At 37.8% G+C, this 26,911-nt stretch overlaps 1 protein-coding gene across 2 annotated transcripts; it reads left to right on the top strand.

The window, feature by feature from the left end:
* The first annotated feature begins 13,951 nt into the window (after positions 1 to 13,951).
* Positions 13,952 to 16,886, top strand: LOC149831005 (uncharacterized). 2 transcript variants are annotated; one of them, XM_090011951.1, is made up of 6 exons: positions 13,952 to 14,307; positions 15,084 to 15,165; positions 15,897 to 16,006; positions 16,110 to 16,185; positions 16,282 to 16,342; positions 16,574 to 16,886. In XM_090011951.1, exons 1-5 carry the CDS (start codon positions 14,131 to 14,133, stop codon positions 16,296 to 16,298), a joined length of 462 nt encoding a protein of 153 aa, XP_089868077.1. In that variant the 5' UTR covers positions 13,952 to 14,130; the 3' UTR covers positions 16,299 to 16,342; positions 16,574 to 16,886. The 2 variants fall into 2 exon arrangements, with proteins under 2 accessions (XP_089868077.1, XP_089868078.1); XM_090011952.1 differs by having other exon boundaries at positions 16,558 to 16,886.
* The last annotated feature ends 10,025 nt before the right edge of the window (positions 16,887 to 26,911 follow it).

Raw genomic sequence — 26,911 nt, 5'->3', positions numbered from 1 at the left:
CGGCTGCTTGGAGCTTATGTCGGCGCAAGAAGTCGGTGAGCCGTAACTGGAAGAACCAATAACTGGTGAAGTGTTCATATTACTCCCAAACCCGAACACGCGACCTTTTTTGGGTTCACCTGCTGCAGTCACCCATGCTGTAGGATCAAATGATGGATGCTGAGTAGCGTCTTTGCCATATCGCTCTACCATTTGTTGCTCATATGCCTCCTACAAAATAATGTTTAAAGTATTCATTAATAATTAATGATAACATTATGATGACTTGCATATATATTGTAATGATTATTAATAGAATTAATACATACCGTTGTCGTTCTCGCCTTCTCTGATATGAAGACTCCCGTGGACTTCCGTTTATGTGTTTCTACAAACACATCCTTATATGGTACACTGCCTCCTTTTTCTGCTTCCTGCGAAGTTAAATGACAAAAGATTTAGTACACAAATTTGCAACAATACTTATAAAATTAATATTATATATTGATGAGTTACCATTTTCTTTAGGTGGCTCCCAAATGTCTTAGATCCACCTTTGTGTAGATGGGCTTCGGGCATCTTCGATCGATTTTGTGAAGCCTTCGCAGAGCGATTTTTAAATGCATCTCCCGCCCACATATCGCACATTTCATCCCAGTAATCTCTCCTGATAGTAATAGGACCATGGCCCTTCCACAGTAATGGATCATCTACTACGCCAGATGCTTTTTTTGCTGCAGTCTTCATAGTGTGCAGCATGTCTGCAAATCGATTGGCAGCCACCTTCTGCCACACCTTCCTTGCATCATTTTCTTCCACCGTAGTTGCAAAGCGATTCGAAGCCTACAAATATTTTCAGAAAGTTAGTAGACATTGCTTAAATAAATTAAATATGAAACACATTAACTATGAGGAACAACTGTATACCATGAATGAGGACCACAATCTGTCTAATACCTCCTTTGGGTACTCTTTCCATTGAGTTCCAATTCTGGTCTTTTACATATTAATTTTAAATCCATACGGGCCTTCGGATTATCCTTCGTTTTTCCTTTAATATTCATTACTGTATTGAACACATTATCAAACACATTTTTCTCTACATGCATCACATCCAAATTATGTCGTATCAATAGGGTCGGCCAATACGGTAGTTCCCAAAAAATAGATTTTTTCGTCCAATTGTGTTCCTTCCCAAATCCACGGAAGGGTGTAGGACTGCGGGCATCTGTTAATACATCTGGAAAGTATCGCAATCTTCTTAAAATCTCTATGCCAGACAATCTTGAGGATGGACCTTCCATTTCAGTTGTGCCTGCTGTAAATGCATTCTTTTGACGTCGGAACGGATGATCGCTGGGTAGAAATCGACGATGGCAATCAAACCAGCAAGGCTTCCTTCCATGCCTCAATCTAAAAGCTTTGGAATCCTCCATGCAGTACGGACAAGCCAACCTCCCATGTGTGCTCCAACCAGATAACATACCATATGCAGGGAAGTCACTGATTGTCCATAGAACAGCGGCCTTCATGTTGAAATTTTGTTTTTTGTGGGCATCATACGTGGTAACACCGTCATCCCACAGTACTTTTAATTCATCAATCAATGGCCTTAGATATACATCAAGATTTTGGCCAGGTGAGGTCGGACCAGGGATCAACAGAGACAAGAAAAGATTTGGACGTTTCATACACAAGCTTGGTGGAAGGTTGTATGGAGTTACAAATACTGGCCAGCATGAGTATGGAATTGATCTACCCCCAAATGGATTAAATCCATCTGTACATAGACCGAGTATAACATTTCGCACTTCCATTGCGAAGTTCTGATGAGTACGATCAAAGTGCTTCCAAGCTTCAGCGTCAACAGGATGCGTGATCTTGTTTTCATCGTGTCGAACTTTATTTGCATGCCATCTCATGTGTTTAGCTGTCTTTGAAGACATATACAATCGCTGCAATCTAGGAGTGATAGGAAAGTAGCGGAGCGACTTGTATGAAACTTCCTTTGATCTCGTGCTACCATTGCCTCTTGTCTTTGGCTTGAACCGAGGATGCCCACATGACGGGCATGATATGTCGTTTTCCTGCTCCTTGAAATACAACATGCAGTGATTTGGACAAGCATCAATCTTTTTGTAACCCATACCTAGAGCGTTGACCATAACTTTCGCACGATAGAAATTTTGTGGCAATTTCTCATCTTTAGGCAACATACTCTTCACAATCATGCACAGACGGTCAAAACATGATTGACTCAAATTATACTCGAACTTCAAATTCATTAGTTGAAGAACTGCAGACAAGATAGTGTGACTCTCACAACCGTTCCAAAGTGGCTCATCAGCATCTCTAAGTAAATCATAAAATCTACTAGCTGCATCGTTTGGTGATTCTTCATCTACGACAGTTCTTACATCACTAGAACTCATAGCAGAACCCAGTTCTGTTCCTGCAGCATCAAATATCAAATTCGTATATGGATTATCGTGCACCACATTCACCCGTGCATCAAAATCGTTTCTAAATTCTTCTCCATGAAACGTCCAGTTCTGATAATCACTCACAAAACCCTTCCTGTATAGGTGATGTCTAACGCCATGAGGTTCTACAAATCGATTATTCTTACAAATCTTGCAGGGACACCTAATCCGACCTGTGGGATCTACCGTACTGACACTTGCCGTTGCAAATTCAATAAAACTGTCGACACCATCCGTATATTCATGCGATAACTCATTGTCTACTATCCTACGGTACATCCATTCACGGTTTGCAGTCATTCTGTCGTATGATGTTACGAATAGTATCCTAACCAGTTAAAAGAGAACCATTAGAATACTATGATGAAGAAAATATCAAATTTATCATGCAATATATGATGTCATACAATCACAAGAATTATGATGCATGCATTGATAACTTAATATTTTCATGTGCAAACTATTCATGACACGATACATTCATTTGAAGCATGCTTTCAGTATACAATTTCACATGGAAGACATAATCAAATTGAAAGTAACTACATGTAAGCATGGATACAATCACATCAAACATTGCAATACATCGAAATAATTCATATCAAACAAATATCAAACATATACCTGCAGCAAACACACTTCAATATCCCACTAACTACTACCATGCATAGCATGGACTCCGTACTCCAAAAATAAGAACACTTCCATATTCATACATTAAAATCATGCTCAGCATGATCTCCCAACTCCAACAAAGTAGTCCTAGATATCAACAACTAAGTGAGTGTGTGAACAATAAAGTGTTATATTCAATAAATTAAATAACATGTGATGCGCTTGCATCACTTACTCACCACGGGTATTTACCCGATTTGCATTGTTTTTGTCACTTACTTACCACGGGTGGCGGGGCACAAGCGAGTTCTGTTGAGAAATCTGCAAAAAAAAATGATGTTTTAAAATGAAGTCACCATGAAATTATTCGACCATATTAAATCATAAAACCTTAAAATACAAGAAAATAAATTATAAATAAACCAAAACATCATAAACTATAAGAAAAATAAACCATAAAATTAAATAAAAAAGCCACAATTTAAACCTTAATCAAACAAGGAAAAAACCTGCCCAAATCAAATACAAAAAAATCCTTAATCAAATTAACTAAAAAGTATTAATTAAAAAAATGTGATTTAAATCCCTAATTATAGAAAATAAAAATAAAAACTCTAAATAAATAAAAAAAACCTAATCAAATTAACTATAAAAGCCTTAATTAAAAAATTTTGATTTAAAGTCCTAACCAAATTAACTAAAAATCCTTAATTAAAAAAATTATGATTCAAATCCGTAATCATAGAAAATAAAAATAAAAGCTCTAATCAAATCCAAGAAAACCCTAATCAAATTAACTATAAAATGCCCTAATTTTTAAATTTTGATTCAAAGCCCTAATAAAACAAAATCAAATAAAAAACCCTAATTAAATTAACTACAAATAGCCTTAATTTAAGAAATTTGATTCAATTGCTTAATAAATGAAAATCAAAATAAAAAATCCTAATCAATGAAAATCAAAGAAAACTAAACAATAAAAATAAAATAAAAACCCTAATTTCTGAAAAAAGAAAAAAAAGAGCAAGAAACCAGGGGGTCGACCCCCGGTCGGACATCAAAAGGGGTTGACCCCCTGCCGAACAAGGCAGGGGGTTGACCCCTGGCCGGACACGGCAGGGGGTCGACCCCGGCCGGACAAGGCAGGGGGTTGACCCCCTGCCGGACATCAAAAGGGGTTGACCCCCTGCCGGGGTTGACCCCCTGCCGGACATGGCGGGGGGTCGACCCCCCCCCCCCCCCCCCCCGGCCGGACACGGCAGGGGGTCGACCCCCTACCAGGGTTGACCCCCGGCCGGACACGGCAGAGGGTCGACCACCTACCGGGGTCGACCGCCTGGCAGAGTCGACCCCCTGCCGGAAAACGCAGGGGGTCGACCTCCAATCCATTTAAGGTGAAATACGTACCTGCGGTTGCTCCGGGCAGCGACGGCGGCAGCGGAAGGTTGACGGAGATCGACTTCCGGCGAACGGTGGGGGCCGGCAGAGAGGTCGACGGGATGTATAGGGCGGCCGAAGGAAGAGGGCGGCAGGAGGGAGAGGGCGGCGGGCGGGAGCAGCGAAAGGAGAAAGGAAAAAGAGGGCTGGGATTAGGGGTAATGCGACATTTAGCGACGGCTTAGCGACGGATTAATTCCGTCGCTAAGCCATCGTAATTCAAAAAACAAAAAAGGCGACAGAAAATATTTCGTCGCCTAGGCCGTCGCTAGGTTGCGACGGAATTTTAGCCGTCGCAATTCCGTCGCTAACTGTCGTATTTATTGCGACAAAACATTCTCTCGCACAATCCGTCGCTAAGTAGCGACGGATTTTGCGAGGGAATATAATCTGTCGCTAGTTTCGTAAAATTCTACAAATATAGCGATGGATTCATTTCTCTCGTTAATCTGTCGCTAAGTAGCGACGATATAACTCCGTCGCTAAATTCCGTCGCTAATCAACTATTTTTTTGTAGTGTTACCTGAAAGTTAAAAACCGCAATTTCTTGCGATATTTTTTAAAATCTCATAGTTTTTTGCTAGAAATTAACATAAATATTGCATTTTAAACACAATACTTATGTTTGCATAGACTATTTTTCATAAAAAAAACCATGATTTTTATTTTTAAATATTTTTTATTTATATTTTTTATAAAGAAATTGTTTTTATTGCCAAGATTTTTCAAAAAAAAACTCTATTTCTTGAGAGCTTTTGGCAGTCAATATTCTGTGGTTTTTAACTTTTATCACCACGGTAACTGTGCATACACTCTCGCCTCATGTTATGGTGTACGTTGTCAAACGTGCACATTGCTGTGACGAGCAAGGGTGAGGATCAAGCTCGATGGGTTCCCATGGTAGGCCCATTTTTGGGCAAAAATACTAAGGCTAAGCACAGAGACACTGCATGTACAGATTTTTATAGTTGGCCAAGGTTTTTTTAGACTTTTTTTTGTAGTCACCAGAAGCATACAACCATATGATACAATACAAGGTAAGAAAGCAACCAAGCGCACAAAGACAACAATTTATGCGGTTTAGCGAAACCACATAGTCCACTAAGGGAAAAATGAGAAGATCTTTATTATGCCGAAAAGTGTAAGAGATTACATAGCATTTGAAAATAAGAAGAAATATAAAATGAAAAGCAAATCTTGTGGCACCATGCCTTTGCAATACTCTTCCCTTAGCATGTGTCCTCATTATGTCTAAAATAAGTTGTTTGTTGTAGATAAATTTGACAATCATTATAGCATCAGACATAATGCTAAAAACACAAAGGCAATTTATCAATATCTTTCATCAAATCAATTTCATGTGCAGCACATGATTTTTTGAATATGTTGGAAATATTTTTTAATATATATATATTGTTAGTGTTTATGCACCTCAAGTAGGTTTAGATGATTCCATTAAGCATCAATTTTGGGAAGATTTAGATGGAGTAGTACAAGAGACATCTTATGGAGAAAAGCTTTTCATCGGCGGTGACCTTAATGGACATGTAGGCATTAGTAGGGATGGATTTGAGAATATCCATGGAGGCTATGGTATAGGAGAAAGAAATGAAAGTGGAGAAAGGATTTTAGATTTTTGTTTGTCCTATGATATGATCTTAGCAAACACTTGGTTTAGGAAGAGGGAGTCTCACCTAGTAACATTTAAAAGTGGGGTTAATACGAGTCAGATAGATTTTTTCCTACTTAGAAAGAGAGATAGGGGTTGTTGCATCGATTGTAAGGTTATACCAGGAGAAAGTGTAGCTACACAACATAGAGTCTTAATTTTAGATCTTAGAATTAGACAATGCCGCAAAAGGGATAGACATAGGATAGATCCTAGAATTAAGTGGTGGGCACTGAAAGGAGCTAAACAAGGAATGTTTGTAGAGCAGGTAGTTAAGGAAGTTGATTGGTGTCTCGAGGAGGATTCAGAATCAATGTGGAATAAGATAGCGGGTGGTATGAGAAAAGTAGCTAAGGAGGTATTGGGTGAGTCTAAAGGCGGTGCACCACTAGGTAAGGATACATCATGGTGGAACGAGGATGTCAAATTAGCTATTAAGGTTAAAAGAGAGTGTTATAGAAATCTAAGTAAGAGTCGTGATAATGAGAATTTGGAGAAGTATATGATAGCAAAGAAGGAAGCTAAAAAAGTTGTTCGAAACGCGAGGGCTAAGGTATATAAGGAGGTTTATGACAAGTTGGATACCAAAGAAGGCGAGAAGGATATTTATAGGCTTGCAAAGATGAGAGATAGGAAATCGAAGGATTTGGGTATGGTTAGATGTATCAAAGATGAAACGCAAAGGGTTTTAGTCATAGATGAGGAGATTAAGGAGAGATGGAAAGATTATTTTGATAAGCTATTTAATGATAGTCATGCTCAAGATCTTGGAGACTTCTCCATTCCTTTTCATGAGATAAATCGTGACTTCATGCGCAAGATTCAAAAGAAAGAAATTGCAGAGGCTTTGAAGAAAATGAAATCAAGAAGGGCAGTTGGCCCAGATGGTATACCTATCGAGGCTTGGAAATGCTTGGGAGAGAAAGGTTTAGAATGGTTGACAAATCTTTTTAACTTGATTTGGCGAACAAATAAGATGCCTAATGAGTGGAGGAAGAGTACTTTGGTGCCTTTATATAAGAATAAGGGTGATATACAAGATTGCACAAACTATCGTGGTATAAAACTCATGAGTCATACTATGAAACTTTGGGAGAGGGTGATTGAGTCTAGGTTGAGGAAGGTTGTCATGATATCGGAGAATCAATTTGGTTTTATGCCTGGAAGATCAACTATGGAAGCTATACATCTTCTTAGACAACTTATTGAAAGATATAGAGAGAGGAACAAAGATTTGCATATGGTTTTTATTGATTTAGAGAAGGCATACGATAGAGTACCTAGGGACGTTCTCTGGTGGACAATGATGAAGAAAGGTGCTTCTCTCAAGTACATTAGTATAATTAAAGATATGTATGAAGGAGTAGTAACCAATGTCCGCACTTGTGGAGGGGTGACAACCAATTTCCCGATAACGGTTGGGTTACATCAAGGATCTGCTTTAAGCCCTTTCCTATTTGCAATAGTGATGGATGAGCTTACGAGATCAATTCAAGAAAATGTACCGTGGTGTATGTTGTTTGCTGATGATATTGTTTTGATTGATGAGTCTAGAGCTGGGGTTAATGCTAAGTTAGAATTATGGAGACAGACATTGGAAGCTAGAGGTTTTAAGTTGAGTAAGAGTAAGACTGAATATATGGAATGTCGGTTTAGTAAGCAACGAAGTAGTGATGGGAGTGTAGTGAAGCTTGGTGAGCAAGATATACCGGTGAATGATTATTTCAAATATTTGGGATCCATCATTCAAAAGTATGGAGAAATTGATGGAGATGTAAATCATAGGATAAAGGTTGGGTGGATGAAATGGAAAAGTGCTACTGGAGTGCTGTGCGATCGTAGAATGCCATTGCGGTTGAAGGGAAAGTTTTATAGGACGACTATTAGACCCGCTTTACTATATGGTACGGAATGTTGGGCTGCCAAGAGACATCATATTCAAAAAATGAGTGTAGCTGAGATGCGGATGCTTAGATGGATGTGTGGAAATACAATAAAAGATAAGATTCGGAACGAAGAGATACGTAAGAAGGTAGGTGTTGCACCCATTGAAAATAAGATGCGAGAGAATCGTTTACGGTGGTTTGGACATATTCGGCGAAGGCCTAATGATGCTCCAGTTAGAAGGTTGGAGAAATGGGAAAATATATTAGTTAAAAGAGGTCGGGGTAGGCCTAGGAAGACTTGGATGGAGATGATAGGAAAGGATATGAATGCTTTGAACCTCACCGAGGACATGGCGTTGGATAGAAATGATTGGAGGAAAAGGATTCATGTGGAAGACCCAAAATGAATTTCTTTTTTGGTTCATATCGCTGACCCCAATTGTTTTGGGATGAAGGCGTAGTTGTTGTTGTTGTTGTTGTATATATATATATATATATATGCAGCCAATACCAATTACCTTGATCCAACAAGTCAATAACTTTAACCCGACGAACCAAAACCATTCGAGTGACAGACATAACTGTTGTGATTTTTGAGGCCCATACACAGTATCACATTAGGTCAGATATGATATTGATGCAATTAAAAAACACAAACAATAACAATAAAACAAATAAATAAATAAATAACTACAAGACAAAGATTTTATGTGGTTTGGCAAAACCACCTACATCTACAAGAATGGTATGAGAATTATTGTTAATATAATCAATAACTCATACAAGAGAACAAATAAAGCCACAAACAAGAACAATCATACTTATCATTCGACCTAGCAAGAAAATCGATACTAGCCGCCCAAACCTTACTCTTTATCACCAAGAAGAAGTTGATGTACCTTCTTTTTGTCCTTCAACTTTTTTTTTTAATACTCAATAAAAACCCAAAACATCATAGAATCACCCAAGAGAGCAAAACCATTATCTTTCTCTCTTACATCTCCTAATAAAAATACCAAAAGAAATATACCTTTGTTTTTCTCTCTCCTTCAAGTCAAGAAGTGTCTTTCATCTTTTTCAAAAAAAGATACACCCACTATATATAATTACTAAAAGTAAAATCCTTATCCATATAAAAACTTTATATGGTTCTTATTTTCCATATCATATGAGATTCTAAACAAGAGTTCAAAAAAAAAACTTATTTATCCAGCAAAATGAGTCATAGTTCAAGTATTGTCCTTTTGCACACAAAACCTAAAACCACCACGTGGTAAGAGGGGTCCTGTGTCAAACCGAAGGCCCAGGGTCGAATCCTTTTGCCACATGGGGCGATTCTTTTTTAGTAGGGGTATGCCTAATCCCAACTTGCCTTTCAAAAACAAAAGTTTTAAAACCTTCCTCTCTCTTCCTTATTTTCTCTCTTTTTTTTTCTTTTGGTTTTTCTCTAATAAGAGATCCCACTTTGGAACCACCTCCCTCGTATGGGTTTTCAATTGCCAACAACTAAAGTGGGTTTCCAAATTGCCCTCACACAGGTAGGGGTGGCAATCGTGTTGGGTTGACGGGTCAGCATACCTCAACCCGAACCCGACCCATTTATTAAACGGGTCGGCTGTGGCAAACACGAACCCGGCCCGTTTAATAAACGGGTAACCCGACACGACCCGCCAACCCATTTAATAAATGGGTTGGGTCGTGTAAACGGGTTCTCAGGTTCGCGGGTCGGGTTGGCGGGTTGACCCACCCGCCTAACCCGTTTATTAAACGGGTCAGTCAGGTTGGCGGGTTGGCATACCCCTAACACGAATCCGACCCGTTTAATAAACGGGTTAGGTGGGTCGACCCGTTTATTAAATGGGATTGTTTTTTCCAAACCCGAACCCGCCTAAGAGGCAGGTCGGGTAGTGTCAGGTTTTGCCACCCCTACACACAGGTAATTTTCAAAACAAAGTCTCCAATACGTTGCTTTGGGTTTCCTTGGAGCCAAAGAAAAAGGACACCAAGTGGGTCCCATGTGCCAAGCCAAAGCCAGAGAGACACCCAACATTTTCTCTAATGACATATGAGGTTTCTTATACAGGTCACCTAAAAACCCAGTATGCTCTTTGCGCAACCTGGTTGTTCATTCTTGGTCGCTTAATGGAACTCATGCCCGTTCAAGTTATGCTTTGCCTCTCTGGGTTACGAGATGTTCATGAGAATCTACATGCTTTCGCACGTCACTTTGTGTTGGGGATGTTGCAGGTTCAATACCCAATGGCATAGTTGTAGAACTGGTAGGGGTATGCCTAACCCCAGCTTTGTCTTTCAAAAAAAAGAAAAAGAAAAAACACAGTAAGGAAACGCCTTTTTTTCATTATAAAAAAAAGTTAAACCATGATTTATTGAGCAATCTAATTAATGAACTGTGATTAATTGGTAAATAAAAGTTCTCATATTTAATCCTTATTATATGTTTTTATATAGTAAAGCATGATTTTTGAAACTTCTCCTTTGCCCCACTCTCAAGTAAACCATGTCTTGTGTCTCACGAAAGTCAGGCGACCAATTGGTGGAGGGTGAAATTTTATTGCTCTGTATAAGACCCTTATTATACAGTGGCGTAGCCAGACATGGTATTCTTTGAATTTTTATTCAGTCTCACGCTCGCCACTCTTTGTTTTAAATACGGGCTGCATGTTTGTTCAAGGGAAGGACAATCGGTGCACATATAATACATGAGAGTATAGGGGTGGGCAACGGCCCGGGCAGCCTCATGGGCCAAGCCGACTTGGCCCATATAGGTCGGGTTTCAGTCAAAGTTTTAGGCTCAGGCTCATTAGCTACTGGGCCGAAACCCAGCCCGTTATATACGTGAACTGGCTCCTGGTTGGCCCGTAGGCTACAGGACCTGTTCGACTGGTTTGATTTATTTATTATTTTTAATAATATAAAAATTAAAAAATAATTAATTTTATGTTAACTTGGTAATTATTATTTATTTAATTAGTTGAATTAATTTTATGAAAATTAAAAAGATAATTAGTTGGGTACATGAAAAGTTATTAATTATTTACTATTTACCTAATTAGCTGTATTAATTTTAGTTGAAAGATAAAGATAATTTATGTGACTGGGTTTGTAATTTTAATTAGAATAACTGCAATCATTTAATGCTTTATGTTATTTTGAAAAATTGATAGTAATTTTATTAGTTCAAATGTTATGTCATGGACAAAATATTGTTACCAACTTTTGATTTAGATACTTGAATATTATCATATGTGAAATTTTAAATTTTATGTTTTTATTAATTTTATTAAAAAATAATCTATCAATGAGTTTGGGTCGGGCCGGGTCTGATTGGGTCGGCCCACTCTCTTTGTATCGGTCTATTGAGCAGGGTCATGGCTCTACAAAACCCAACTCGTTAAGAACATGGTGGAATTTAAAACCCATCGAGCTAAGCTCTAAATTAGTGTGAGCGGCCAGCCAGCTCGATGCCCACCACTATATATGTGATACACATGCGTAGCATGTTATATGTCCCCCCCTCCCCCCGAACACGCAGGTGCATCTTTGGGGGTCCGAATGAATTCCATGTATGTAAGCACATGAGGCACGTATCCCCGTGTATGTCAGCATCAGTTAGCATCGAAGTCAGGTGCGATTGCAAAGACTTAAGTACATATTCTTGCCATGAAATGATGATTTTAGGAAAGGATAAAAATGTCCTTCATTCAGAAATGAGAGAATGATCTTAACTCTTTAAAGTCCAAACATTATGTTTTTGCCCTAAGCAGTAAATTTCTCTGCTATAACAGGAGCTCTTCGTAATATTTCACCCTAAATGCTTCATATCACCCTTTGACAACACACGATATGTTGTAACAGAATCTCTCTTTGACGACACACCCTTTACCATCATCTGTTGTCGCTGAAGCACCATTTGTCGTCCTCTACTGTCGTTGGAGTATCATTTGTCATTGTCTATTACTGTTGGAGTACCCTTTATCGTCGTCTGCTCATGAGAAATAGTTGAACTATCAGAGAAATCAACATTCTGTCTATTGTTCATCATGATACCAGGGTGCAAGCGTCGAACTGAGTAGACAAAGAATAACGATTTACAAAAAAGATAATTGTGGCAGCGTCAAACTAAGTAGACAGAGAGTAGCGATTTATAACAGAGATCAGATCAAAGAGTAGTGATTTACAATAGAAATCATATCAAAGAGTAGAGATTTACAGTAGAAATCAGATCAGAGAGTACCCATTTACAATAAAAATCAGATCAGAGAGTAGAGATTTACAATAGAAATCAGATCAGAGAGTAGCGATTTACAGTAGAAATCAGATTAGAGAGTACCAATTTATAATAGAAATCAGATCAGAGAGTAGCAATTTACAGTAAAAATCAGATCGAAGAATAGCGATTTATAGTAGAAATCAGATAAGAGAGTAGCGATTTACAGTAAAAAACATATCAAAGAGTAGCGATTTACAGTAAAAATCATATCAGAGAGTAGCAATTTACAGTAAAAATCACTACTCTCTGATCTAATTTCTACTGTAAATCGCTACTCTCTGATCTGATTTTTACTGTAAATTGCTACTCTTTAATCTGATCTTTATTGTAAATCGTTACTCTCTTATCTGATTTCTATTATAAATCATTACTCTTTAATCTGATTTCTATTGTGCATCGCTACTCTTTGATCTAATTTTCACTACAAATTGCTACTCTCTGATATGATTTCTACTATAAATCGTTACTTTCTGATATGATTTCTATTGTAAATCGTTACTCTCTGATATGATTTCTATTGTAAATCGTTACTCTCTGATCTGATTTCTATTATAAATCATTATTCTATGATCTGCTCTCTGTTGTAAATCGTTGCTCACTGTCTACAACTCGACGCTACCACCATTATCTCTTCTATAAATCGTTATTCTTTGTCTACTCAGTTTGACATTTGCACATTGGTATCATGATGAACAATAGACAGAATGTTGATTTCTCTGGTAGTTTAACTATTTTTTACGAGCAGACGATGATAAAAAGTGTTTCGACGACAATAGATGATGACAAATGGTGCTCTAGTGACAACAAATGATGACAAAGAGTGCTTCGACGACAACAGACGACGACGAAAGGTATGTCATCAAAGAGAGCGCATGTTATAGCAGATGATGCGTTGTCAAAGAGTGATCCAGAATATTCATCGTTGAGTTCATTTTCTACTGTAAAGCGATTCTATGTGCAATTGAGGATACATCATCTTTAAGCAAACAAACTCATTAGTAATGACAACTCACTACACTATTTTCTTCAGACTGAGGCCGATTCTTAAAGACTCTAGCAATGGTGCACTCTTGAGAATATGCTTCACAAACTTCAGCTCAAACATTGTTTCCTTGAAAGAGTCGATGAATTCCGACTCAGGCAATGACAAGAGTCGTGAGAATGTGCAAAACTATTTATAAGAAGATATTTTTGTCAAACAAATATTTATTTTATAAGAAAACATTTTTGTATCTATCTTTTTTATATGTTATTTTATTATAAAATCAGCGTAAGTAATATTGACATATGAATTATCACGGGTCCTAAGATATTCCTCCCTACAGAAGAGAACACACAAAACCCTCCCATACACACCAGAGACATTGAGAATGGGACGGCATGGGAGAACCCAAGTTCCTATAAAAAGAGAAGTCAAAAAAGGTAACTTTCAGCACATGGACAAAAGTTGGATAGGATTCTTAACCTCATCCGTTATAAATTGTGGAGTTTCCCATGCAATCTTCACAAGGGAGAAGAGTTGCAAGCGGTAGTTTACATTGATAGGAGAGAGGGACAGAGGGAGACTAGTCTAGTGTAGAAGTGTGGCCGTTGGGGATTGAGAGGAGTTAGCAGCAAAGGGTGAGAAGAAAACAGAGAAAAAAGAGAGTTGGGGTTTGTTTTGTTGGTTTGTGGTATAAGTATTGGGTTGTGTGGCGTTTTCTTCTCTGGTTGGTTTGGGCAGTTGGGGTTTATTCATTTTGGGAAGTTGGGCTTTTCGATTGTTGAAAAATGGAGAAGAGCGGCCATCACAAAGTTGGGCAGGGCAAGGGCCAGGGGCAGAGCAGGAGCACCAGTTCCATCTCTGACCTCTTTGGTGACAGGGATTCCGCTGCTGCCGCTAGGAATGGCGTCTTCCACTCTGTTTTTAACACTCCCTCATCGTCGTCGCAGTGGTCCTCTGCCAAGGTGGACTGAGGCCCACCTCTCTCTCTCTCTCTCTCTCTCTCTCTCTCGTTATCGCAGTGGTTGTCTGCCAAGGTGGGCGGACACCTCTCTCTCTTTCTCAATACCACCATCATCTTTATCGAAGTGGTCCTCTGCCAAGGTGGACGGAGGGCCCCCCTCCTCTCTCTCTCTCTTGTGTATGGCGGCTCCTTTTTGTCTAGTCAGAAAAGAAAAGTGGGTTTATGCCACCCCTTTTGTGGAAATTTGTTAAAAGTTCATCGTCCAGTTCATGGGATTTGATGCTAGCAATTGTTTCCATGAACGTGTTTATTTGTTTTCATTTTCTTTTTCTTTTCTATGGCTTTCTCTAATTTTTGTTGATTTTTTCCCTCTAATAGATGCGGCGAATTGCAATGCTCTTAATTGACTCCGATTAAAGTCTTTTTTTATGTGTCCATCAGATTTTCAGCTGTGTGTTTCTTCAGAATCTTCAGATCAAATCGAGTATATTTGCTTGTTTTAGGAGACAAACACGGGATTATTTTTCAGATGGATTATATCAGTATCCAATAATCCAATCTTCTTTTTCTATTTTTTTTATTTTTGAAGTTATGGATTTTCATTCTACTGTCTGTTTTATAAAATTTCTTAATCTTTTTTTTGTTAATACTTCGGTCCATATTCGAGTGGTATTCTGTTTCTCCTTTAATAGAAAATCGTGCTTCTGCCATATCTTTACTTACCTGCTTATCTCATATGTGAGTTTGGATCTTATTTTGGTGATCTTCTTTTGACAGGGGACTGGAAGCTCTCATTATGAAGCTTCATGGAGAAAGCATAACGATCAGTCTGTGGAGAAGACCAAATATACTTCTGCTGGTGCATGAACAACCCTGTTTTATACCTTTTTTTCTGTTGAATTGTTGATTTTCATCACAGGATGTGCCTATACTTCGCTGCATCGTGATTTATTGACAGATTTTTTTTATGTACACATGGTTGTTAAAATGTCTATTTTATAGATTTGTCTGATACTCCATGGGTGTCTTCCTGTTGGTCTAGCTATAACAAAGCCTATGTTTCTGTGGCATGAGCATGGCATCCATGTATTAGAAATTCCTCTGTCCATGAATTTGATGTGTACATCCAAGTAGTTGAGACCATATCTGAAGTTTCTGAAAGGAGGGTCTTTGAAAACAAAATTCTTTCTTACATGGCATTGGTTAGTGTAAAAGAATTCCTCACTCCTCAGCATTTGTAGTAGGGTGTGGATGCACTTATGTATACTTTACTACAAGCATGGAAGCACTCATTTTTTTTATCTTTTCTCTTGTTCCCTGCAAGGCACCACTTATTTGTTGGAGGTAAATTATTAAGAAATATCCATCTTTCCACATGGGCTCTAGCTCTTCTTTCAGCTATGCTACTAAATTATCAATCTGGTTTCAAAGTGACACTATCTGTATGTTATACTTCTAATATTTTAACCTTTTCAAGGATTGTATTTGAATGACTGTGTATTCAGTTATAATATGTATTCTGTGTTTATTCATTATTGTTTTCTTGATTTTCTTTTTCTTTTTTGTTCTAAAAAATGAACCAAAATTCAGAGCACTTGGAGGCAGTTGAGCCCTTCTTTCTTAGCTCATCTTTGTACTATGGTGGTCAGGACATTTGTGTTCCTTCACCGACTCCCCGATCCTCGGGGACCTCAAACACTGTGAGTGTCCCATACAAAAATCTATCAACATAAACTAATAAATGATTAGTTCTAATGTTTGATCATCTTAAACTGATCATTTGTTGTCATTATCAATTCCCAGTTTCCAAAAGACAGTAGTGAAGACGACCCAAATTCTGATAGCCCAAACAGTGCTTCAAGAGGAAATTGGTGGCAAGGTATGATTGAAATAGATGTGGAAAAGGACATTTGTTAATTTCCATAGTCGGTCATGGCTTTCTAATGGCTTTCCCAAACATCCTTTCTACTTCCAGGTTCCCTGTATTATTGAACCATATGCATGCCAAAGTTCTAGGAGATGCATGCTCTGCAATGGTAATCCTTCTGTACCAAGCTAACTTTTTTCTTTCCATTGCTCATTATCTCATAAGGAGATGTGTTTGCATACATACTGTTTTAAATTTATTTCCTTGTTTCTTTCAAGATTTAATCAAGTAATACAAAAATGTAAAGAATAATGCAGTTTGCACACTTTCATAATATGTATCTGCACTGTTATTTCTCCTTGTTGATAGCTCTGTAATTTACAGTCATTCTAATTTTCAGGGGCATGTAACTACTTGGTTGGAGAAGGTACATAAAGTATGTGAAGTTAAAGACCTTTTAGGCTATATAGAAGCTCTGCTGTCTGGTTTGGGATATGTTAAAGCTCTGTCTTGCAGTTTGCGACGAGTTGTGTGAAACACAAAAGCTACTAAATATCATAAATCCATAAAGCGTTGGCTCTAGGCTTAACTTCTGCTTATAGACTTTTATGTAACTAGAGGTTGTAAATTTTGCTTTTTCGTTTGTGTATATTTCTTCTTATGTTGCAAGCATATGGATATAAGTTTGGCTGTGACATGAATCTAAATTCTTAGTTGGCAATACCTCTTTCTTTTAATTGTACATACTTTTCCTTTCCCTTTTTGTGGCGAATACCTCAAATACGGAAAGGATGTCCTCACTCACTATGTTTTTTCTTTGGATAGTCCAAAGTAAAATCCCCCATCACCAACTGCACATTGGGTGGCCTCCTTTTGGTAAAACCTTTGAGGTTCTTCCTGCCCACCAGAAAGTACACCCAGCTTTAACCTTACAGCAAGGTAAAACCACCTTATTAAGATTGAGGGTTGTTGCTTGCCCAAGAGCCTCTGGCCTTGTTGGACCTTTCAAGTGCTGTGAGCATTGATTGGGCATCTGTTCCTACACGGTGATCATCTTGGGTTCAAATCTCATGATGATTATCCCCAGCTTGCTTATGAAAAAGAAAAAGAAAAAAAGACTTGTCAAATGGTTGACAAGGGGTAAACTATCTTGATTACAAATTCCATGTCAACGGAATTCCAAATTAACTCTCCCCTTTCCAATCCTCAATGAACACCATGATCTTGGCCCCTCAGTTTTAAAAATAAATGACCAATATGAAGAAGCTTTCTTTTGATAATTCTTCTGCACAACAAGGATTTGGTAGCCGTGAAAGATGGTTGGGTTTGAAAGACTTGGAAAGAAAATGCCACTTACAAGGTCCTCACCATAAAGACCTCTACAATCCATGGGATCTTCACATGGGTGCCACCATTGTCCATGTCACTTTCATTATTATTTTCAACATGAATATTCAACACATTTGACCGCATTATTTTATTAATCTAAATAATTTTGCTAAAAAGAAGTTTGGCAGGTTGCCATACTTTTTCTGCCCTAAGCAGTCTCCAACTTGCCCTTGTTTAGTGTCATAAAATTATACATCAATAATGTGATGTGTTTTTTCGCCCAAGGTTTAAAAATCCCTCGAGTCAACCCAGTTACTAGGTTGACTCAGTTTTACTAAATACTTACTGAGTTAAACTATCAAAAATGAACAAAACTGGGCTGAGTCAGCCGAGTTTTAGCATTACTGGGCTAAGTGAGCTCATGATTCGACCAACTCATATATATATATATATATGACTTAATTATATATATCATATAAATATTAGGGGTGGCAAAACCTGACACGACCCGCCAACCCGCCTCTTAGGCGGGTTCGGGTTGGGCTTAAGCCAACCCGTTAAATAAACGGGTCAACCCGCCTAACCCGTTTATTAAATGGGTCGGGTTCGGGTTGGGGGTATGCCAACCCGGCTGACCCGTTTAATAAACAGGTTAGGCGGGCGGGTCAACCCGCCAACCCGACCTATCAATCCAACCCACCAACCTGACCCGCAAACCTGAGAACCCGTTTACCCGACCCAACCCATTTATTAAATAGGTTGGCGGGTCGTGTCAGGTTACCAGGTCGGGTTTGCCACAACCAACCCGTTTAATAAACCGGTCGGGTTCGGGTTGAGGTATGCTGACCCGCCAAGCCGACACGATTGCCACCCCTAATAAATATTATGCATATTATACATAAAAAGAAGGTTATAGATATATTAATAAAAGTATACATTAAAAATATATAATATAATATAATATATATATATATCATATATTTTATTTAAAATATGAAGTTAATAAACTCGACCGAGTCACACGAGTCAATCATGAACAAACCAAGTGTCACTGGATTTCAAAACTATGGTTTCACCATACATTTTCACTTTATCATACCTAGGCTCCACAACTTATCCTCGTGTAGTGTCCCTTTTTTATTATTTTTAATGGAAAATTAAATAACAATAGTGTGTCATGTGCCTGTATTGCCGTGTCTGTGACATAGCTTCCTCTTATACACGTGGCATGCCTGTGATGGGTGATGTGAAATAAGACTCACGCCCTAATGTTTCTAAAGATCTTGCTCATTGTGTAAATCCTATTGCCAATAAATTTGGAATCTTTTTTTTCTTAAGTTTAATAACGTGGTGAAATCTGCAGCCTGGTAATAGGTAGATTATAGATCGACCTTCAGATGAAAAGTACACCATGGCAAGGACCCTTGCACCTAGAGTCTAGGCCGTTGGCTTATGCATGAACAAGGTGACGTTCACAAGATTTGAACCTTAATTGACCACCTATATGATAGCCAAGGCCCAACCCCACTGTAGGGATGGCAGTGGACCGGGGACAACTGGCCCCGCCCTGCCTCACCCCGTCTGGACCAGGGATGAAGGGCATAAAATGGGGATGAAAGCGGGGATGAAGGTTAAAATCTATCCCCGTGCAGGGATGGATGCGGGGATAGACTTACGCTTTCCCCCGCCCCGCCCCATCCCCATCCCCATCTTTCTCCGCCCTGCCTCGTCTCCAATACTTTAAGGAATGACTATAGACCAAGGGAAAACGGGCCCGGCCCTGCCTCACCCCTGTTTCGATCGGGGATGGAGGTTAAAATCCATTCCCGTGCGGAGATTGTGGCGGAGATGAAGGTTCAGATTTTGAAACTGAGTGGGGGTGGAGACCTTGTCTTCCATCCCACTCCACTGCCATCCCTACCCCACTATGCCAACCCCCTTAGGGTCAAACTTGTGGGACCTTGTTATGACATTTTATAATGTATTACATGATTGGATAGAACCTTGTCAGTGTGTTAGTGGGACGCTATTCTGACCATGTATCCTTGGTGATACGATCGGTCACGGCCATACATACAATACAAGTAATGATACTATTTTAGTATTAACCGTTTTTATATATGAAAATAATAAGAAAATAGCATTTGATTGATTAAAATATTAAAAAAATCTGAAGGACACGCTTTATTCTTTTAAAAAAACTTTTGAAATTTGATGCAAGAGCAAAGCAAAGTGAATCGGGTCTAATAGAGTCCATTCGGATTCATTTTAGTTTTAAATTTTTTATGGCTTGAATCTTTATATTTAGATATTGGGTCATTGTACCTTATTCATATCTTTAAGATAAGTTTTATCTATTTTAGAAAGTTATCAAAATAGGTAGTTTGTTTGATTTAGAATTAGAAAATTTTCATCTATTTAGAATTAGAGAAGCATGACCCCTCCCTAGGGCAAGGGGTAAGCGCATGGAGTTTTACGCTGCCGGGACAGTGACTGTAAGTACAGCAGGAAGAGCTAGCACGACTAGGTCTATGCTCCTGAGAGTGGTTTCTTCGTGTAAATATTAAAAAATGATTAGTCTTAAGCGAAAAAAGCTATTTGCTAATCACACCATTACCACCAATAATGTCATCCAATAATTCATGTCAATTATCAATGCAATGTTTTTTTGTTGTGATATGATATAGGAACATGAAAATCCCCAGCAAAATCTGATTGTTTCTTTTTGGAAAGTGCATGCTCATGCACACACACACACAAAATACCCAGCCCAAATAAGGTCCGACACGATCCAGGTTTGGGTTTAATAAAATGGCACCAATAACTGGTCAGGCGATCCAATTAGTGGATGAACCCAACATCCAATATTAAAGATCCGGCAATGTATGGCATAAAATATTTAAAAAAATGACTTTTTAAACAGGTCTGGTTCTTTATGTATGTAGGGTCCAAAAGTGTGGCTATAAGCTTTTATAAGTGGAACACCGAGGGGACCCACAAGGGCACTGCCTGAACCTAGGTATCCCTTTGTACAACATAGAAGACGTGCCTGTGGACAGGGGAAGACCTCAAAGGCTTTACCAACTGAAGACTTGCAAACGTGCCATCAGTGATAAGGTTTTCCCTTAGCCTAACCAAAAAAAAGTAAAGCCTCAATAATGATTTTAGGTCAACTAATTATTTGTGTTTAGTTGTGGGTCCCACTCGGGGTTTTTCAATCTTCGGCTTCCTTGTCATAAAAATAAAAAATTATTTTTTGTTTATTGTAAAAATAAATAACATGAAAGATGTGAAATTTTGAAAAGTATAGCCCCCATCAATTATATATATATATATGTGTGTGTGATTTAAAGGCAAGCTGTGGTTTTGCAGATCCCTACCAGTTATACAACGATTCCATTCCGATTTGAACTTGCAACGTCCCAACATAAGGTGGTGATTCCATGGCCATCACATATGAAGGGTGAAGATTTGATTAGATTGCCATGACCTGTTTTTCTATTCTTTTTCTACATGGCAGGATTTTATGAGACTTCAAACATCAATATCTTATGATGTGTAATATTGTTCCAACTCATAAAATCGTGTTCTTTGTCAAAAGAACATGACAGAGACAAAGTGCTGCTGCGGCAGGTGTCCCGCATGTGAAATGAAGTGACGTCGAGGTCTTTGGGGACCAATTTTAACAAAGCTCATGAGACAAATGAGTCGAACCTTTTTCTTTATATTTTTACATGAAAAAACCATCCAGGATCAAAGACCTACCTGTGCTGGCTCTGCCTGCCATAGTTACAATCGCTGTCCTGACAGCATAAAACTCTATGGGCTTTCCCTCACACCTCTAAAGAGTCTCCACACTTCGGCTTGCCCAACGAGTGATGACCATGACATTTAAACCTAGACTACCCGTCTAGCAGCCTAGGTCCCATCTTACTATGCCAAACCCTTTTGGAGAAAATGAGTTGAACCTAAACCTCTTGGGGTTAGACTATGGTCTTCTGGCAAAACACTGTCTGGCATGTCTAGGGTTTAACCAGTGAATCAGATGGGCTAAACCTTCATGGATTAATTTTTGTTCTTTCTAATGGAATAAGAGTGTTATTAGACAATCTGCATCTACTCTCTTTTCATAAGTAGAAAGTTAAAGTATCAAATTCATATACCAAGTGAATCACCTTGCCTTCGGTCTTGTAATATTTACAGAATATGCAAACACCTGATGTGATGTGTGACCACATACATGAGCTAAATCATATCAAGTGACACTTCCACCGACTTAGATTTATGTAACAAAAGTAAAAGAAGACAAAAAAGGCAGTGTCTTATATGCATCTCCTAACATGGTTTCATTAACTGAGATGAACCAGATCAACTGTGCTGGCATAGAGTCTCCCACTATAGAGTCTGTGTCACCCACACAAACCGGATGATGATAAGCTAGAACATCATCAAACTACAATAGGGTCTATTTACTAGGGAACCAAAAACAAAAACATATCACAGTAAATCAAAAGTTAATTAATTCTGAGGTTTCATAGTTTTTTTTTTTTGTTTTTTTTTCTTAAATCTGATAGTACAGATGTGATTGGCATGCTTAGTTTTAATGGGACCGGCTTTTGAATAATCTGATTGTAATGCATAACTAAGATTTTTTAATGCTTGATTGTATATATATATATATATATATATATATATATATATATATATATATATATATATATATATATATATATATATATATATATATATATATATATACTAAAGTCTAAAGTAACATACTCAAAATTCATATGTGTAAGTTTTATTTCATTAATTTGACCTAATAGGTGTGTTCAACATGGCCCATTTACTAAAGAGTGCACTATTGATGAAGTAATTTTAAAGCAAAAACTTACTTTTCTCAATTGTGGAATTTTTGCATAGTGTGAACCGTTGAATTCTGAAACCTTTAAAAGACATGCTTATAATACATGTTTTTTACCAAACAAATCATATAGGTCATATTCATACTTGATCGATAGAAAAACCAAAAAAAAAAAAAAAGTGATGGAATGGTTGTTGGATTCTGAGATCATGGTATGTGCAGTGTGGGATGATAACTTGAGAGATAGAGGAGAGAAGAATGGTAGAGAGGAAAATATTAGAAAACAGCTTGCGTCAACATGATTCATCCTTGGTCATTGCCTTCAGTGCGGAGGGGTTGGAGATTTATAGTCTTCCTCTAAATAGTTATTTTTTCCAGTCTTGAATGAAGATTTTAATCTCATTTAATACTTTTTAATAAAATTTTAACTCACGTCCTGTGAGTAATGAGCCCACCATTGTGGGGTTCTTTAGATTTCGCAAAGAGACCTTATGGCCACACTGGATCTAACATCTCTCACTTAGTCATATGAGACGAACAACTATATTATATCATAATCAGTGATATATAGCCTTTCTTGACAAAACCATGCACCAAATAATTATGCACAATTCCTTAGGTTATATCCGTATTTAAGTATGATGTTTTTCTTGCATGTTATATGTTACTTTTCTACCATCATATGGGTTTTTCATTATTCATTTTCAATTACCAAATTTTTATGCAAGCTATATTCAAGTATGAGGTTTTTGTATATGCTATCGTAGCTATGCATACTAATAAATTGTATATTTTCTTGAAAAAAGATCTAGTTTTTAAATTATAAAATTTTATTTTTTGTAAATTGTTTAATCACTAAAAGAGCCTGCACATAAGTCAGATTTCATTGATTTAAATATCAATTTTCACTAAATAAATGTATATCACATTTTTTTTTTGGAAAGGCAAGCTGGGGTTAGGCAGACCTCTACTAGTTATACAACAATACCATTGGGATTTGAACGTGCAACGTACCAACACAAGGTGACATGTACTAGCTGCTCCTTGCGATGAAGCAGAGACCCTGTTGATCACATCTATCAAATCCTATTTGCTGAAAACAACTTGCATATCAATAAAATCTTAAAAAAAGGGTATGAAGATAGGGATGACATAGGAGATGACTGAAACCGATTTGGCCATATTATGCACAATTGGTTGTGGGCTTGAAAAGAAGGTTCTGCCCTTTCGGTCTCAGGTTTGACTCACACCCAAGTATGAGGGTGCCTGCCACTGGTGGGCTCTATAAGGGCTTGGGTGTGATCAGTGACCACACCTGAACATAACCAACAAGTGAATACATGCAATATGACCTGATCTGCCCTCCACGACGTAAATGGCATGAGAGAGAATAGAGAGAGCAGTCCTAAACGGTAGGAGAGTTCGTCTTCACTTTCACCACCACCTTCTTCCTTGCGATTGATACATTTATATGTGGAGTGATAAATTTATTATATACCTATCTTGAAGAGTTCCTTTAAAATGCAACCCTTGATTGACACGATATGTGCTACTAGGGATGCACACGAGCTGTGTTCAAGCCGAGCTAAGTCTGGCTCGGCTAAGCTCGAGAAGAAAAACTGGCTAATCAAGCTTGGCTTCAGCTCGAGCTTAACACAAAAAGTTTCAAAGTTTTTTTTAAAATTTGTGTCAAAAGTGTTTTTTTAAAGAAAAAGTAAAGGATTTGAACCAGGGCAACTTTCAAAAAAGTTCAAAGACTTACCCACTAAGCTAAAGCCTTTTTCTGTCTTCTAGGAAAGAAAAATGATATACATATATAAAATATAATTCTTTTTATAAGTATGTGAACTGAGCTGGGCTACATGTTCAAGCTCGGATCGTTTATGTGTCTCGAGCCTAAACCTTTGCTCAAGCTTGGCTCATTTAATTTTTTGAACGAGCTTGAGCTATGCTTAAACGGGTCAAGCCCGAGTTAGGTCTGCTGGTTGTGCATCTCTATGTGCTACGTATGGTAGAACAGTACAAATTGCTACTCGGTGGTGCCCGGTATATATGTACGAGGACGGATCATGTAATTTCATAGCACAAAAAATTGATCATATTCAATCTTAGCCACACAAGGATACGTGTAGATACACATAAGAAACAAAAGGAAGTAGAGTTGAATCTGGATCTGAAATGTACGTGTTAATACTGGATACCGTAAAAAGCAAAAGGAAGAAACAAGCCCTTTACATGTTGAAAAAAATGCAATCATATCAGATTTTGATCTGAATCTAAATCGGATACAGCCAAAGACACTGATCCAACTCTGAAAATAATCCAATTAAATATATATATATATATCAGACTATACATTGGGTTCTTATTTTAACTAGATATTTAACAGCCCAACTATATGTCCGGGCCTAGATAAATCTTACTTTTAAAATATACAACTAAATAACTAAATGCTAATAACCTTTTTATAGTTTAATATATATATTTAAAATTTTAAAACCATATAAAGGACAAACAAAATTTTAATTACCTTATTATTAAACATAGCAAGAATGCCAATTTAGGAAAAGTAACACGCATTTAATTTTTGACAGCTGTTACCCTTCTATTTTTTGAAAATTTTCAAAAGCCCACCTAAGTTTGTCTTTTTAAAAAAGCACCTAAAAATATCATGGTTAGTTAAAAAGATCGGAGAGATTCTTCCGTCTGCGGTAAATGTGTTGCAGAATTACCATTTTACCCTTAACAACGAAATTTGAAAAAAGCACCTAACTTTTATTTGATATTAAAACACACCCACGTTTTCAAAGGTTAAGCAATTGATGGTGATTGCAAATTGCTAGGACGAGTTTGGATAGAAAAATTATGAACAGAATGCAGGGAGGGGATCAATTCTAATTAAGCCCCAATGTTGTCTAAGCTTAAGATCCATCAACCCATATTTCTAATCATGAGCTAAACAATTTCAGGCTATGAAGCAACTCAAATAATGGACTACTCTAGGAGTAAAATGAGAGAGTAGGAAGCAAGATAGGCACAGGTTTTTCTCTATTTTAAAACCATGGTTTGTATTAATAGCTCAGCAAGATCATACAAGGGAATAAACTCTGGATTCAGAGCATGCTATCATTCATACACAGCTTTCAAATGTCTCAAACCATATGTAATATCTTATAGGCCCCTCCAATGCAAGAGAGAGAGAGAGAGAGACGAAAGTAATTCAACATTACCACTCGTGAAGATCAACAAAATGTTGAACCCATGAACTAAACAAGAGCAAAGCCAAAACAAATAAAGAAAGCAGAAGAGAAAAGAACATCAGACAGATAAAACAGACTCACACCGGAGCCGCTTGCCCAGATTGCGGCAAAGGAGAGGTAGCGTCAATATGAGGGAGTGGAAGATCACTAAGATGCATACGCAAGATCGCATAAACATCTACCAAGATTTTATGCACCAGGTTTTGAATGTTAACCGGAATTTGACGAAAATGAGCATCGTTACGCGTCATCCAAACAAACCACCAAGAGGTAAGCAACCACGTGCGCCAAATGAACCTTCACCTCTTGCTGTGCCTAATACAAATCGGCCTCAAGATCAGATCTAGCGCAAGAGAGAGAGAGAGAGAGAGAGATCTTTATTGATGGATGTTGCAGCCTTGCAGGGCATGTTGGAAAAGCATTGACAGCGAGAGCTTGAGGACGGAGGGAAGCCAAACGCAACTTGGTAAGATGCTTGGGCTTGTCTGGCAGGAGCAGTTAGTGCACGTCACCTTGTGTTGGGACGTTGTCAGTTCGAACCCCAAATGGTATGGTTGTATAACTGGTAAGGGTCTGACTAACCTCAGCTTAGACTGAAAAAAGAAAATTGTTTTGGGCAGGTGGAAATATATGGAAGTGGAGAGGCCAAGAAAGAGGCAAAACAAATGGACAGGTTGAAGGGTTAATTAGTCAATTTTCCCTCTTAACTCGTCTTGGATTAATTAGTGATAACACAGGTTAAATGGACAGAAATTTGATTTTGATTAACGGTATAAAAAAATTAGGTGCATTTTTAAAAAAATTAAGAACTAGAGTGTTTTTTTATTAATGCCCAAACTTTAGGTACGTTTTTTAAAAAAAATCTGATAAGATTTAGAATATGACAGGACTTAGGATTTAGGATTAAGATTTAAGGTTTATGATTAGGATTTAGGATACACTAACAAATAATATGCCAATTTGTATCGGATATCTGACCATATCCAACATGTTTTCAGACCACAGACCAGGAAGGATGACATATTTATAGAGAAGATTGGGTTATAAATATCACCATGGATTGATGATATAGATTCTCAGCCAATGATTACACTTCAATCAGCATATACACGTGGGCCCCAAACTGACAGCACATCATTGCTCTTAGATTGTGAAACACGGATGCCAGGAGGGCTGATCAATTTCAAGTTGCAAAAAATCGATTCACCCCTGAATCGGCTAATTTTTAATAAATATTAAAAATACAAAAGATAATTTTTTTAATACTTTTAATATTATTTTATTT

This window comes from Nuphar pumila, chromosome 7, assembly GCF_984573655.1.
Source record: "Nuphar pumila chromosome 7, dmNupPumi1.hap1.1, whole genome shotgun sequence".
Taxonomy (NCBI): Eukaryota; Viridiplantae; Streptophyta; class Magnoliopsida; order Nymphaeales; family Nymphaeaceae; genus Nuphar; species Nuphar pumila.
This window is presented reverse-complemented; position numbering and strand designations above follow the sequence as displayed.

Bases quoted from the DNA above. Each gene is read 5' to 3' on its own strand.
- LOC149831005 (XM_090011951.1), top strand. From the start codon at position 14,131: ATGGAGAAGAGCGGCCATCACAAAGTTGGGCAGGGCAAGGGCCAGGGG. The intron at 14,308-15,083 runs GTGGACTGAGGC...TTCTTTTGACAG, and splicing joins CGCAGTGGTCCTCTGCCAAG to GGGACTGGAAGCTCTCATTA. The intron at 16,007-16,109 runs GTGAGTGTCCCA...ATCAATTCCCAG, and splicing joins CCTCGGGGACCTCAAACACT to TTTCCAAAAGACAGTAGTGA.